The sequence below is a fragment of the Tupaia chinensis genome, unplaced genomic scaffold, assembly GCF_000334495.1.
Source record: "Tupaia chinensis unplaced genomic scaffold, TupChi_1.0 Scaffold000014_1, whole genome shotgun sequence".
Classification (NCBI taxonomy): domain Eukaryota; kingdom Metazoa; phylum Chordata; class Mammalia; order Scandentia; family Tupaiidae; genus Tupaia; species Tupaia belangeri.
The window spans coordinates 5,135,194-5,149,773 of NW_006159444.1; the positions used below are offsets into that span (position 1 = coordinate 5,135,194).

A 14,580-nucleotide genomic window follows, 5' to 3' on the forward strand; every position below is an offset into this window, starting at 1 on the left:
TCTCTCCTCACTCCTCTCTCCTCTCTCCTCTCTTTCTCTCTCTCCATGTGCTTGCCTTCCCCTCTGCTTCTATTAGCCATAGTTGTGAAGCTGGCCCCATGCTTTTGGATTTTCTAGCCACCAGATTCATGACTGAAATAACCTTTATTCTTTATAAATTACCCAGTCTCAGGTATTTCAGTTAATGACACATTAACAAACACAAAGACATAAAAAGGTATGGTTCTCAGACTGCTGTGCACAGATTATCCTTCCATCCTGCCTCCTGCCTGGTGTCTGTAATGAGGCTGGAGACCTAGCAGCTAGCTTGGGTGGTGAGGATGAAAGCTACTGCTAGGGTGCTGAAACAGAAAGAACAAGCCACAGTCAGTGATGACAATGCACTGTCTATTCCCATGCTTCTTTTCAGTGAGAAAGGAGTCAACGTATCTCCTGGTTAAGCCACTGAGACTATGGGGTCTTTCAACATATTTAGTTGATATTAATCATAATCAATGCAGACCATGAAGCATTTAGCACTGTATGAGTTACATAGGCATTTCCCCATTTTCTGGAGTCCTGCCAGATGCTGAAACCATTCAGTGCCTGAATTTGCATTCGTGTTGGAGGCTATGTTGGTGCCAACTAGTGGCACTATTTCAGTTACACTAGGTTAGTGAGAAAAGAACAAAGGTAGAGATATTACATAAATAATATGTTCACTTGACATGAAGACAAAACTATGTCATGCTATATGTACAAATGAAGTATCCACAGTAGTAAAACAAAACTTATGGTAGAATAATGGTTCTATTCTTAGAAAACAAATTATAAACATCCAAGTTCTAAAGAATCTCTTCTATAAGCAGTCAGTAACACACATTCTTGTTAATTGGGATGTTAGTAATGTAGTTATAACATATCAAATTAATTTGCTAATTTCTTATTCTATTTTTATCTTTTGCTTTTATTTCTAAACTAACTTGAATTTTATAATAGTAAAACGTAATAAGATTAGGAAATTCTGGGGCCAGAAGGTGGCGTGGTGGTTAAGAGTGCTGGACTCCCATATGTCCAACCATGGTTAGAATCCGGACCTAGTGGCTTGCTTTCTCACTTTCTCTCACTTTCTTTCTTTCTCTCTCTCTTGCTGTCTGTCTCTACCTCCCTCCCTCCCTCCCTCCCTCCCTCCTTTTCTCTCCATCTCTGGTCAAAGTTAAAAAAAAAAAATAAGTAAATAAAGTTAAGTAAAATAATTCTTTAAAAAAATATGATCCAGCAATCTCATTCCTTGGTATCTACCCAAAGGACAGAAGAATTCTTAATTGGAAAAGTGCTTGCACATCAATGTTTATTGCGACACTATTCACAATTGCTAAGACATAGAATCAACCCAAATGCCCACAAACAGATAAATGGATTGAAAAACTGGCACATATATTCTATGGAATACTATTTTGCCATTAAAAAAAAAAAACCTGGCTTTTGATAGAAAGTGGAAGAATATGGAAGATTTACTGCTGAGTGAAGCAAGCCAGGCTATGAAGGAGAGACATTGTACATCTCCACTTAATATATACTGAGTGCCCACACTGAAACTGTTTGACTAAATGATATAGAAACACAGTAAATGAATGTACATACCAGATATAGTGTGTGTGAAAGAGTAGGGTCTGAGAAAGGATATTTAGAAAAAACAATAGAGAGGTAAAGCATTGATGGGACAAAGAAATGTGGTATTATCTGTTGAAGATATTTTATAGTTTTATCAACTGGATTGGGGAGAAATGTTCACATGTTTAAATATTCACTTTGAAAGCTAAATAATGTGATTTAATGTATAAAAGAAAATGAAATAAGAAAGTAAATAAAAAATAGATTAGGAAATGTCTATGTAACTTTAGGTTTGTACATATGTAGCTATGTTAATACAAGTATTTAAACTCAACCCAAACCAAGGATTCTGTGAGATTTTTTTTCCAAAAAGGGATTTATACCATTTTTATGTTTGCCTACCAGACTACTGTAATTTAATAATTCATCTAGAAAGGTCCACTTTTTTCTGGTCTAGAATTTATGGAGAAATTGATCGCATGAGTCTGTAAGGGAGAGATCTGCATAAACCAGAAACCGAAGTCTTCTGTCATGACATTGCAATAGACATAGAAATGGGTAAAAAAAACTTACACAAAAATGTACATAGCAGCCTTATTAAGAACAGTCATAAAATGAGAACCACCCAAATGTCCATTAAATGCAAAATATACAATAGTTTATGATGGTTAGTTTTCAGTCAACTGGCCTAGACTAAGAAGTACCTAGAAACCTGATAAAGCTGATGTTACTCTCTTCTGGAAACACCATGGCAGTCTGAGTAGACTAGATGTAGATCTCCCCTAAAAAGATCTAATCCACAAGGTGCTAAGAGATAAATAAAGGTGGCAGATGTCTTTAGAGAGGAAACAAGATAGATTTCTCTGTTGCCCTGGACACTAGAACTCAAGGTTCACCTGCCTTCAGATCCAGGATTGACACTAACAGCCCTTGGATTCTCAAGCTTTCAGCCTCAAACTGTGAGTGACATCTTCAGCTTCCCTGCCTCTGAAGCCTCAGGACTTGAACTGATCCGTGCTACCAGGATCCCAGGATCTCCAGCTGGCAGACCGCCTGTTGTCAGACTTTTCAGCTTCCCTGATCACATGAGCTCATTCCCCTAATAAATCCCCTCTCACACATTTCACACACCCTGTTGGTTCTTCCTCCCTATGACCCTGACTCATACACAATGGAATATTATTCTCCCATAAAAAGAAATTATGATGGTTAATTGTATGTGTCAACTTGGCTGGGTCATAGTGCCAGATGTTTGTTCAAATATTTTTCTGGGTTTTGTTTTTGTTTTTGTTTTTGTTTGGGGGGGGGTTGTTTGTTTGTTTTGTTTTGTTTTGTTTTGTTTTGTCAGAGGAGGTTAACATTGAAATGTGTATTCTTTGAGTAAAGCAGATTGCTCTCCATGATGTGGGTAGGCTCATAGAATCAGTTAAAGGTCTGAGTAGAACAGGAAGCTGACCTTTCCCAAACAAAAAAAGCTGCCTTCAGACCTGAACTGGAACATCAGTACATCCCGGGTCTCCAGCTTGCTGCCCATCCTGCAGATTTTGGACTTGCCAGCACCCATAATCATATGATCCAATTCCTTAAGATAAATCTCTTCTCTGTAGTAAATCTCTTCTACTGGTTCTGGTTCTTTGAAAACCCTAATACCAGAATAGAACACTGATACAAGCTGCAATGTGAGCAAACCTGGGAAACATTAGGCAAAGTGAAAGGAGCCAGAGGGAGGAAAAAAGGCTACATATTATATTGGGTTATCAGACAAGTCATGACGCATTTTTGCATAGAGAAATACATCATGACTTTTCCAATGACCCAATATGATTCTGTTTGTATGAAATGTCAAGAATCAATAAAGCTGTGAAACAGAAAGAAGATAACGGTTACCAGAGGGTGAGAAAGGTATAATGGGAATGGCTGTTCATTGGGGGTTTTAGGAGTTGTGACAGGGATGGTGGGAATGTTCTGAAATTAGGTAGTACTGATGGTTGGGCGATCTTGTTGATAAATTAAAGCCACTGAATTGTACATGTTGAAAGGAATTTTCTTGGGCTGGTTCCATGGCACAGTAGTAATACTCCACACAAGAGAAGCCAGATCCCATGTGGTAACCACAGTTTGAATCTTTGGCCTGGTCAGCCTGAAAAACACACCAGGCTCACGAGAATGTCCAAGATATGATGGGCTAGACAGCTAGAAGGGGATCATGATGTGACCAGATACTGTGAAGGGTGCTCATCTCTCTCTCATTCATAAACAAACTCTATCATGATTGTTTTTAAAAAGGTAAGCTTTCTATTGGGAGTCATCTTTCAACACAAGGGCTAGTAAAAAAAGAATAATAAGAAACAAGTAAGTAAAATACATTTTTAAAAAAGAATTTTATGGTGTATGAATTATTTCCCTTTTTTTAAAAGGACATAAAAACATAATTCAAATCATTATTTTATATTAAGTTTCTATAAGTGATGAAGTCATTAACTTAGAAAGTATAGTGAGTTGAATCACGCTCTCCCAAAAGCCATATCCTCCCAGAACCTCAAAATGTGACCTTGTTTAGAATAAGAGCCTTTGAATGTATAAGATCATGGGCCCTAAATCTAATGATGGGTGTACTCATAAAAGACAGAAAAAGAGAGACACACCAGAGAGAGGGTGTAGGCAGAGACAGAGATTGGGGTTACGTGACTAACCCAAGAATGGCCAGCAGCAGCCAGAAGCCAGGAGAGACGCCTGGTGCAGGTTCCCCTTCCAATCCTCCAAAGAGAGTCAACTTTGCCAACACCTGAAATTCAGACTTCTAGCCTCCAGAACTGGGAAATAATTAATTTCTGTTGTTTTAAGCCACCCAGTTCATGATAACTGAGCAACCTTAAGAAACTAATATGGTAAGGCCATTTTTACTGATGTCCAGAAACAGTGAAATTCATACAGGGACAAGTTTAGACAATGTTCAAAGATGGACAGTTGATATTATTCCATCTTCAATACTAATATCAGAAGTTTCCAATAGAAAGATGAAAAGTTATTTTGTGTTTGAAATCCCATAAGTGCATGGAGTTATCAATTACTGTGTTGGTAAGTTAGAGAGATCTCTATTCTCTACCAGAAGGTAGACTGAACATTCTATTTAAATCCTTAGCGACCGAATTAAGTTTTGAGTCCATCAAGCTCAAGGTCTCTCCTGAACCTTTCTTGTACCTTATCCGTAAAAGTATGTGGATCTCTTTAAGCAAAATAACACAGCAAAGTAAACACAGAAGTTCATTTATTTTCTTCCCCAGCTCTCTTCCACTTTTCATTCTAGTACTCTAGACAAGCATTGTACAGCTTTGTTTCTATTTCTCGTTCATCTGTAAAATCTGGCTTATGCACAAAGCCCTCACCATTACCACCATGAGATAGTACTACACATGCTTGAGTCATAGATTGTCCAAAGCCAAGTGTAGTGGGTCATCCTTGGGTATTTATCTTATTGCTACACTTGATACCATTGAGCATGGCCTCACTGAGAAGACGTTGCACTTTCCCTACCTCTCTCTATTTCTTTCCTCTCTTTCCTGATAAGGTTACCCTCATGCTTAGAAATCCTCCACCAGCTCCCCAGGAGCCACAGGATAGGTCTCAGCATCTCAGCACGGCACCCTATCACCCACTCTTCCCATTAGTCCTTGACTCCCAGAAACTATCCAACTGTCACCAGCAACCAATCAGACCTTCTATTCACCTGCTTATTGCCTTTGAAGGTCAAAGTTGCCATCCTCTATGTCGATCTATTGTTCCTGGGTCCAAAGCAATATTGTGCCAAATACCGAGACAGCCTTGGGAAGAGATCTCAGTTTGAAAGTCTTGGGGAATATTTAGAAAGATACAGGAGATTATTTCATTATTTGATCTGGTTCAAGAAAGACTAGATACCCATATCCCAATTACCCATATCCTGTCTACATATGATCACCTCCCTATGAATAAAAGACATTCTTCAAACACGTTAGAGTTGGGCTATGAGCTCTCCTTATTGTTCCCTGAATCCCAGTATTTTGCTTCATTTTCAAATTTCTGCCTTAAGCCTAGGATGATGAAGTTCCTTTTCCTTTTTTGTTCCATGACATCCTCCCACTATTAGTTGTCTTATCACAGGTTTCCTTTTCTTGAATGTTTCCTTTCCTGTTTCTTTGGAACTATCTAAGGGGCTTGGTTCTAACAAAGTAGTGCTCCTGAAGCCCTATAAGCCAGGACATTAGAGGAGGACCAGAGAGTCCAGTTGGGGATAGACAGCTGAGCATCCTAGGGCAGGAAGAGCAGGTGCGAGGCCCCGGCTATGCTGGCATGAAGATAAGCTGGGTAGTCTTTGGATGTAAGGAGCCAGCCCTCTTCCCCTGTCTCTCCAAACCGTTAGAGCAGGTGGTACTGGTAACTAAGCATGTTTCCTCAAGTCTAAACTTTGTTTTCACCATACATTCCTCAATCTTTTGGGAATTCTACTCTCTATATTTTCTTCCTGAAATGGTGTCTGGGTGGGAAAAAATCCATGGGGTGCTAGAAAGGTGATGCTAGCCCCCACCCTGCTCCTGAACCTTTTCTATATCAACTCTGACAAGTGAAATTTGTGATGTCTCGCCAGGCAAGGCCACATTGTGGGCATTTGCTAATTCAGGGCTTGGCTGTACCTACTACTAGACTGGAGCTTAGTAAATGCTCAGAGCCTCTGATACAGGGCTTCTTTGTCCCTCAGTTGAAGGACCACCACCACCGGCTCCCACAATGTCCTCACTAGTACACATCTTTGGCTGTCACCCATCTCTCCCCAGTAAGACAAAATGGAACTCTAGTTTCCAGGGAATCAGGGTGTGAGGTCCCTTGTCTCAGCACCTCCTGCAGCCCTTAAGCCAGGCTGGATGAAGCCAAGGCTGACTTCAGGGCTTCTCTTCCCACCTCTACACACACACACACACACACACACACACACACACACACACACACACACACACACACACACACACACACACACACACACACACACACACACACACACACACCCTAGAGTCAGTCTCATGGCCTAAAGAGTGTTGAGGATTCTTACCTCTGCTGTTTTCTCTCCAACAATGGCATCCCATCAGAAGTTTTCCCACATTCCTCTCCTACCTTTAAAATATGACACTCCCCTTGGCTATGCCTGCACCCCGCTTCTGCAGAGAACTATGCCTCAACTTGGGGACCTTGTCCTATTGACAGAAGGGCTTTGGGAAGGGAAAAGCAAATTACTCAGTATGGAAAATACATATTTGGGTCATATTTTCTAAAATATTATCCATACTACACATATTCGAGGACTGGCTTAATTCCAGATTCTTTTCCACTACTAGTCTGTTTCCAGATTCAGAAACATTCCAGAACTCGGTTTCCAAGCACCCACCTGCAGAGAAACAGGACTTGATTGTCTATTGGATTCATGGCTGGCAATCTGCCTGGGGTGATAAGTACACATTAAGTTATATAGTGTGGCCAGTGGCACCCGTACATGATATTTAAATATATTGACTCAATTCTGTACGTTTTCATTGGTTTCTTCTTTGTATTCATTAGAAGTCCAACACTTCAAATGCAGAAACTGCATCTCCCTCTTCACCCCTTTACTGCACTTGGTATAACGTGTCTGCAGAGTACAAATAAATACCGTGACCTGCCTGACTCTTCTCAACAAAACATTGGGTCCATTTTCTCATCTCTTCCTGCGCAAATTCCTATGTGGTAAGTCCTTCCATTGTCCCTGGTAGCACAATCTCCCACACTTTGAAGAAATGCTTTTAGGTGGCCAGCAAGTGATATGGTGGTTAAGGGCGCTGGACTCCCACATGGTCAACCATGGTTCAAGTCCTGAACATGGCGACTTGCTTTCTCACTTTCTCTCTCTCTTTTGCTCTCACTCTCACTCTGTCCCTCTCTGGTCAAATTAAAATAAAGGAAGTTAAATAAAAATAATTCTTTAGCAAGAAAGAAAAGGCTTTTTTTTCTGTCTTTAACCTCATCCTTTTGACTGACTTTTCACACACCAGTGAGGGCTTCACTTCAGCTATTGGAGAGACATTAAATTGCTGTAGAATTTTGATTTGTGAGATTTTTGCATTTCTCCCACATCTCTGGAAAATCAGAGGAAAATTTCAGCCTTGTTCTTTATCTGGTGTGTTCATTTCCAAGGCTGTCATTCTTTTGCATAACTTTGACAGTAACTATTAATAGCAAAAAGCAACATGGAAAGTAGCCCAGAACTTGCCTTAAGCTCATTGGTGTCAGCCAGTTTGGCTTTGAGCTCCGTGTTGGACTCTCGGCACACGTTCAGCTCCTTCTGCAGCCTCTCCACCTTCTTCTCCAGCTTCCTGATGGTAAGGTGGGCCTCATCCCTCTCCACAGCCAAGGCCGTGCGCACCTGCCTCTCCTCCTCCATCTGGGCGATTTTCTGCCGGAGCAGGTTCATGTGCAGTTCTTTGCTCTCCAGCCTTTCCCTGTGAGTCTTTAGCTGGGTTAATACAAACATGGAATTTTTTTAATAATAATAATAATAATAATAATAATAATTGAACAGTCAGTAAATATAAATGAATTACCCAGTCAATGTCACTTTATTCATACCTCAGTAAGATGAATTTCTAAACCATTACAAAAGGATTCTTTTTCCTGATTGCATTCTTTATTCTGAATTTTTTCCCCAAGAATTAACTTTGTCATTGTGATGATTGGGACAAAATAGCCACAGAAAGGGGACAAAGAGAGGCCGCTTTCAACATTTGACTACCTCCAATATTGTGTGCATAATAAAAGTGTGAAATTATTTCTAAAACTACTAAAATGGACTTATGAAGAGCAAAATATAGTAAGACGAGGAGACAGAATCAACTTCAACAGTCAACGGCCACAGCACTCGTGCCGGTGTTTTCTGAAACAAGATGGAGTACTAATTAGAACTGCAGACCTAAACTGGCTGACGCCCAGCATGAGAGCTGATACCTTTTTAAAGTATACCACAGAAATATAGAAGAAAGCTTTGTTTATGCATTTAAAATATTAGAAAAAGAATGGACTTCAAGTAGATTTTAACACGTTGCTGTCGCTGTTCTGTATCTATCTGGCCTTTAAGGTTCACAAAGCAAGTAGAGAACCAGTTGCTCAAACATCACTTATCATTGGCAATCAAACTTGATGAAGAAAATTAGAGTAATTTTTAGAAAACAACTATAGACTTTAACAGGGAAAAGTCCTCCTGGGTTCCCCATGTCACAATTAGTAAGTGGAATATTAAGTACAGGAACCTCTGTCCTCTGTGACAGACACTGATAATCAGAATCATAGAGACTTATCAAATATACAAGCTGAAGACTGTCACGTTTTCCCTAATTACCTACTTTGCCTCTGTAAATTGCCTGAAGGTGGGAATGACTTACTGAAATGAAACTTTGAGTACCTTGCCTAAAGTGACAGTAGGTCCATAACCAGACTAACCAGACCACTTTTTAGCAGGACCCTTTTAATATTTCTCTAACCAAACTCCATTTCTTGAGCTTCTTCATCTCAAATTCCACTGTTTTGCAAATTCACACTGAAACGCTCTGTATACTGGTAATTTTAATAATTATATAATCCTTACGAAGAAATGGTAGTGGGAAATGGGAAGGAAAATCAATTATCTGAGGAGAACTCTGGAAAGAAATGTAACTGAATTTAGTGTCTTTATGGCAATGGGATTTATCTGCTTTCTTTTATAAACATACTCTTTAAGATAGAATAAATGGAAAAGAGTCCAAACACAAGTGGAGAATCTTCTATGAACCAAGGGTTTAAAAATGTTATTTTTAAAAAATGAACAACCCCTTGGTAGATATTATTCCCCATCTTAAATAAGAGGAAACAGAGACAGAGACAGAGAGGTATATAATTTGTCCAAGGTCACACAGCTTGGTGGAGCCAAACTGGGTATCCAGATGGGACTCATTACACAACCTCTACACTATAATTCTACCATAGAATTTTCTCCTAAGAACTATTATAAGAATGCATCTGTGTTTTCCTATTCCTTTCCCCAGAACCAATAATTATATAACTAATAATTATATTTTATGCTTTTCAACCATTCATTCATTTATTTCATCTAAACTATTTCTAACTCTTCCTCAAGTGAATGAAAAACAAGCTCCTCACTCTTTCTAGTGCAATAGAGCTTATAAATGCAGAGACTGCTAAATATTGCCCCATTTCTCATTTTCTCCAAAAGGAATGAAAAATAAATGTTTCTAAGTAGGCAAGTGGCTACCCAGAAGAAGGCTACATTTGAAGCCTCCCTTGCAGCTAGGTTTTACAATTTCAACATATTCTGACCATGGGATACAAACACAAGCTCACCCAGCAACTGTAGGAGCCTACTTCAAAGACATCGCTTGCATGTTCTTTTTCAGTCCTCTTCTCTCTCTCTCTCTCTCTTTTTTTTTTTTGGAGAGGTTTTTGCTATAGGACACATGCACTCGTCAGAAAGACAGAGACAGAAAAGGAGAAATCCCCCCTGTGGGGTGTGTGTGTGTGTGTGGCCACACCGCAGTCCCTTCTCCTCCATTCACCTCACAGATCTTGGGCGTGCACACACACGAGCCCGGCATGAGTTTAAGCCACCAGGTCCAAGACTCGAACCACAGTTGACTACATGGGAGTCTAGCGACATAGCCATTATGCCATCTGCTGGTCCCTCAGTCCTCTTCTTTATCCCTTCCTTCAACCTTCTGCCTGGAACACAGATATAATGGTTCCAGGCACCATACTGAACCTCAGGGATGGAAAATTAGCAAGCAGAAATTAGTTTGGTTTGTGGAAGACTTAACAGAATAGAACTGCCATGCCAGTCCTAAGATGCCTATCTCCAGAAATATACATGAGAAAAGAATAAAAACTCTTCCACTTGTTTAAGACCTTGTTATTTGGGGTCTCTATTACAGTGAAACATACCTCATACCATATCTATCACTTGATAGATACACTTACCAATGCTTCAGACTGGAGTCAAAACTAAATTTCTAAATATTTATTTTTGTAATATGTTTCCTACCCACACTAGTAAATTTGACGGAAGTAAACTATTTTTCAACATTTGAGTTTTTCAGAAATTCCTCCTTTTAACACTAGTCACTTTGAACATCCCCTACCTTTCTCTGTAAATTGTGGGCAATAGTCTTGTTTTCGATGACGGCGCTGCTCTCAAGGCGGACCAGCTGCTCTGTGCGAGCTAAAACAGCATCCAGACGCATGTCAAAGCCAAGTTCAACAGTCATTTGGTCCAATTTCATTTTCTCTGAGAGCTGATCCAGAAATTTAAGATACTAACCCCGAGAACAAAAATGAAAATGAGAAACAAAAGTAAAGTTGATGAGTGATCTCACAGAATCCTTCTCTGCCTCCCAAGCTTACAGGTAGTTCCCTTTAAAACCAGCATTGAGCCTAGACTAAGACCCCCGTATTGCTGGTGAATTCCTGAGCCTGCCAGATCCCTACCCTGGTCCTTTTTCAGATACTCTTGACTCTCCCAATCACTGGCCTTGATGTTCGATCTAATACTATACCCTCTTCTTAGGACGGGTTTGGCTCTGGTCCCAATTACATCATTACATCCTCATCACTCTGCTTTGTCAGGGTTCTGTTGCAACTAGGCCCCTTGCAGGCTAATCCAGCCCTGGGACCCACCCACCCATGTAACTTCCATGGGATTTTCCCCACCTACTAGACCTTTATTAATGAATCAGCTGCCATTTTTATTTTGGGGGCCTCTACAGGTCACTTCAAAACCAAACCTCTCCATATAAATAAAATTGGGACATCCTACTTTTGTTGAGTTAAAAGGCTTTAGAAAAATGTGTTTATTAAATGTTTAATGCATCAAAGTTAAATGATCAAGAAACCAAAATAGGTGGACTCTCCAATAAGTTCATGGAAATGTATAGTATGGTAAAAAAAATAATGCATAGACTTCAGATACTTTTTGCACAAAAATCAATTAATACCTTAATCCCATTTGCCATGAACTTTTTGAAGTTTCTTCATAGAGCTGTGTGAAGGAAGTCAAGGTTCATATTTCAACAGGCTAAAGGTCTGAATCTATTTGAGGGTCTTCCTCCTCTTGAGTTCTAAGGCTTCTCTACCCTCCCCTCCACAAAGAATAACACTTCCTGGATGAGTAAATTCATCGATGGGCTTCCAGCATCATAGTTTCAGGACTTTGGTTCTGTCTTTGATATTTTCTTCTTGCTGCAATAACTTCTCATCCATCTGGCATTTTCAGGTAAATAAATGTTTAAACAACTATAATTTCCTGCTAACTGAAGCATATCAGCGTAAAGCCCAGAATTACCTATATTTTAATCATCAGGATCAAATTATTTGTATGTGTATATTTTCTAGTTTTGTTAGATAGCATACATATCAATACAATTTAATCTCTTTATAAGTCTTAGTCTTTATAAATATCACTTATTATATGGTGCTACAATGGCATAGATCACTTGTCTCCACACCACCAGGTTATCACTTCCAAATGCTATATTAGATCTCCCTTCAGAATTTTTAATTTCTCATCTGTGTGTATAAAGATGATCTAAGTGCTATTGCTTGTATTTTACAAGAAGTTCTATTTTCTTAAATAGAATTGATACCTTTTATGTCAAGGTATGAAAGCCTCTTTTCTTGGTTTTTACACAAGACTCTCACTTGGCATGTAAGGCTCTACAACAGCCAAAAAGGATTCAGACAGGATGAGTCAAGACCTTACAAAAGAAGTGCCTATTTCAAGGATCTCGGCTATATCTCAGAAGATTAGGGCTGCTGGAAACGTTCTACTGCATGGAATTAAAGGATTACTGTATGTTGTGTTCACTTGAATCACCATTTAGCATAAATAAGAAAGTGTGCATTTTACTCTATTTTGTTGCATAAGCCAAGATCACCCGATTTAGCACTTAAACTCTGTACGTTTTTCAGTTTTACATAATTCTACCCTTAGAATGACATGCAGTTATCTAAATAAAAATTCCCCCTGCGTAGAATTTGCTTATATAATTTGCTTCCATAACCGAGAGTTATTTTGTTGTAATCCCAATTAAATGGTTTTCATTTCTACTGAGGGAAGGGAATAGATACCAATCTACCTGAAGGTTTTGCCTTTGATATAGTTCTTCTGTTATTTATTTACTATTTATTGAACAGCTGCAGTAACACATGGTAACATGATGTTCCATGAGGTGGAAGTCACAAGAAAGGTCTGGTCTGTATCCCAAGGTCCCCTGTAAATGCCAGGCACATGTGTGCCCATGAGCCTGATGGATGAAGCTGGTTATGGATCATGGTGTGAAGACCCTTTGGGAGGTGCTTGTGCATGTGTGTGCGTGTGTGTGTGTGTGTCTGTTTCTCTCTTTGTTTTCCTCTCTCATGAAAGAAATTAATAAATAAAAAATAAAATAATAATAGCTGTTACTGTGACTATTATTTCATACCCTGGAGAAACACACACACAAAAAAAAATCCTCCAGCCTCAAAACACTTGGCATATTTGAAGAAACACTGGAAAACAAATCTCGTAAGGATGAGAAGTGCTGGGATGGGGACAAGCACATGCTGTTTGGGGCGAGGGAGGAACTAAGTCTAGGGAGACTGCCAGTGGTTGTGGTATTGGAGCTGAGCCTTGCAGAGATGGTCACTGCAGTGATGAAGGAGAGAACATTCTCTCAACAGAGCAGCGATGTGGGCACAGGAGGCCAGAGAGGTCAGAGAGGTGTGGTCATGAGGGTAAACGTGGGGATCTTGAGGCTCAGCAGTCACCCACTGCAGACACTGTCAGGGTCCTCCTGCCCCTGAAGCCTTCTGAGTTTGCCTCCATTGGCAGGAGAAAGGACGGAAGGGAAGCTGACCAGCTCAAAGAAGGCAAGGCTATGGAAAAAGAGGGAATTTGAAGCCAGCAGGTGGTGCGGTAGCTAAGGTGCTAGACTCCCACATGGCCAACTACTGTTTGAGTCCCTGACCCGGCAGCTTACTTTCTCATTTTCCCCCCTTTTCTCTCTCTCTGTCCCTCTGGTGAGCATATATGCCCTGTAGCAAATTTAAAATAATAACAACAAAGGAACTAGCAGAAGGTATAATGTTTACGTTGCTGACTCCCATGTAGTCGGCCACAGTTCTAGTCCTGGACCTGGCAACTTAAACTCAAGCCAGGTACATGGGCATGCATACCCAAGATCCTGAGAGGAGACTGGAAGAGAAGGGATTACAACGTGGCCATCCCCCCTAGGGGATGATTTCTCTCTTTCTGTTTCTCTGTATCTTTCTGTCTCTCCAGTGAGTGCACACTCCCTATAGCAAAAGAATCTGTCTAAAAAATAACAGTAATGATAAATAAAAATGAAATACGTAATTCTTAAAAAAAGAAAAAGAGAGAATCTTTAACTGATCCTGAGGACCACGGGAGCCACTGACCACTATTAACCCAGAAAAAGGGACGATGAGACAAGTATTTTATTAAGACCTCTTTGGCAGCAGTGGAGACAGTACATTCGAAGTGTGGAAGCCAGAGCAAGGAGACTGGTTAGAAGGCTGTTTCCATAGTCCAAGCAAAGCAGCATGATGCTCAGAGCAAAGCACTGCTACGAGATACAAGACGGGGGCGGTAATGGAGTAATGCAGTGAGGAGGCAATATCTACAGAGTTTAGAACTGAATCAGAAAGCAAGAAGCATTGAGGATAGTTTGGACGAATGGAGAGGTCATTGCAGCTTTAAGGACACTCGGGTGCTCATGGCTATCCAAGCAGAGTTGTCCAGCAGGCAGTTAGATTGCTTTCAATTGGCCACATTACACTCAAGGGCAATATTTCTTTTCAAAATTGAAATTTCAGCACCAGCAAATGGCATAATGGTTACAACACTGAACTCCCACATAGTCGACCATGGCTCATTTCCCAGACCAA

General features: G+C 40.1%; 1 protein-coding gene across 1 annotated transcript in view; it reads right to left on the reverse strand.

Annotated features, from left to right (window-relative positions):
- CCDC170 (coiled-coil domain containing 170) overlaps window positions 1-14,580 on the reverse strand; it is a 121,089-nt gene that overhangs the window by 7,882 nt on the left and 98,627 nt on the right. Inside the window, exons 8-9 of the mRNA XM_006140007.3 lie at window positions 10,779-10,952; window positions 7,868-8,110 (exon numbers count right to left, since the gene is read on the reverse strand). Of these exons, the coding sequence (XP_006140069.1) occupies window positions 7,868-8,110; window positions 10,779-10,952 (417 nt within the window). The remainder of the gene's footprint in view (window positions 1-7,867; window positions 8,111-10,778; window positions 10,953-14,580) is intronic.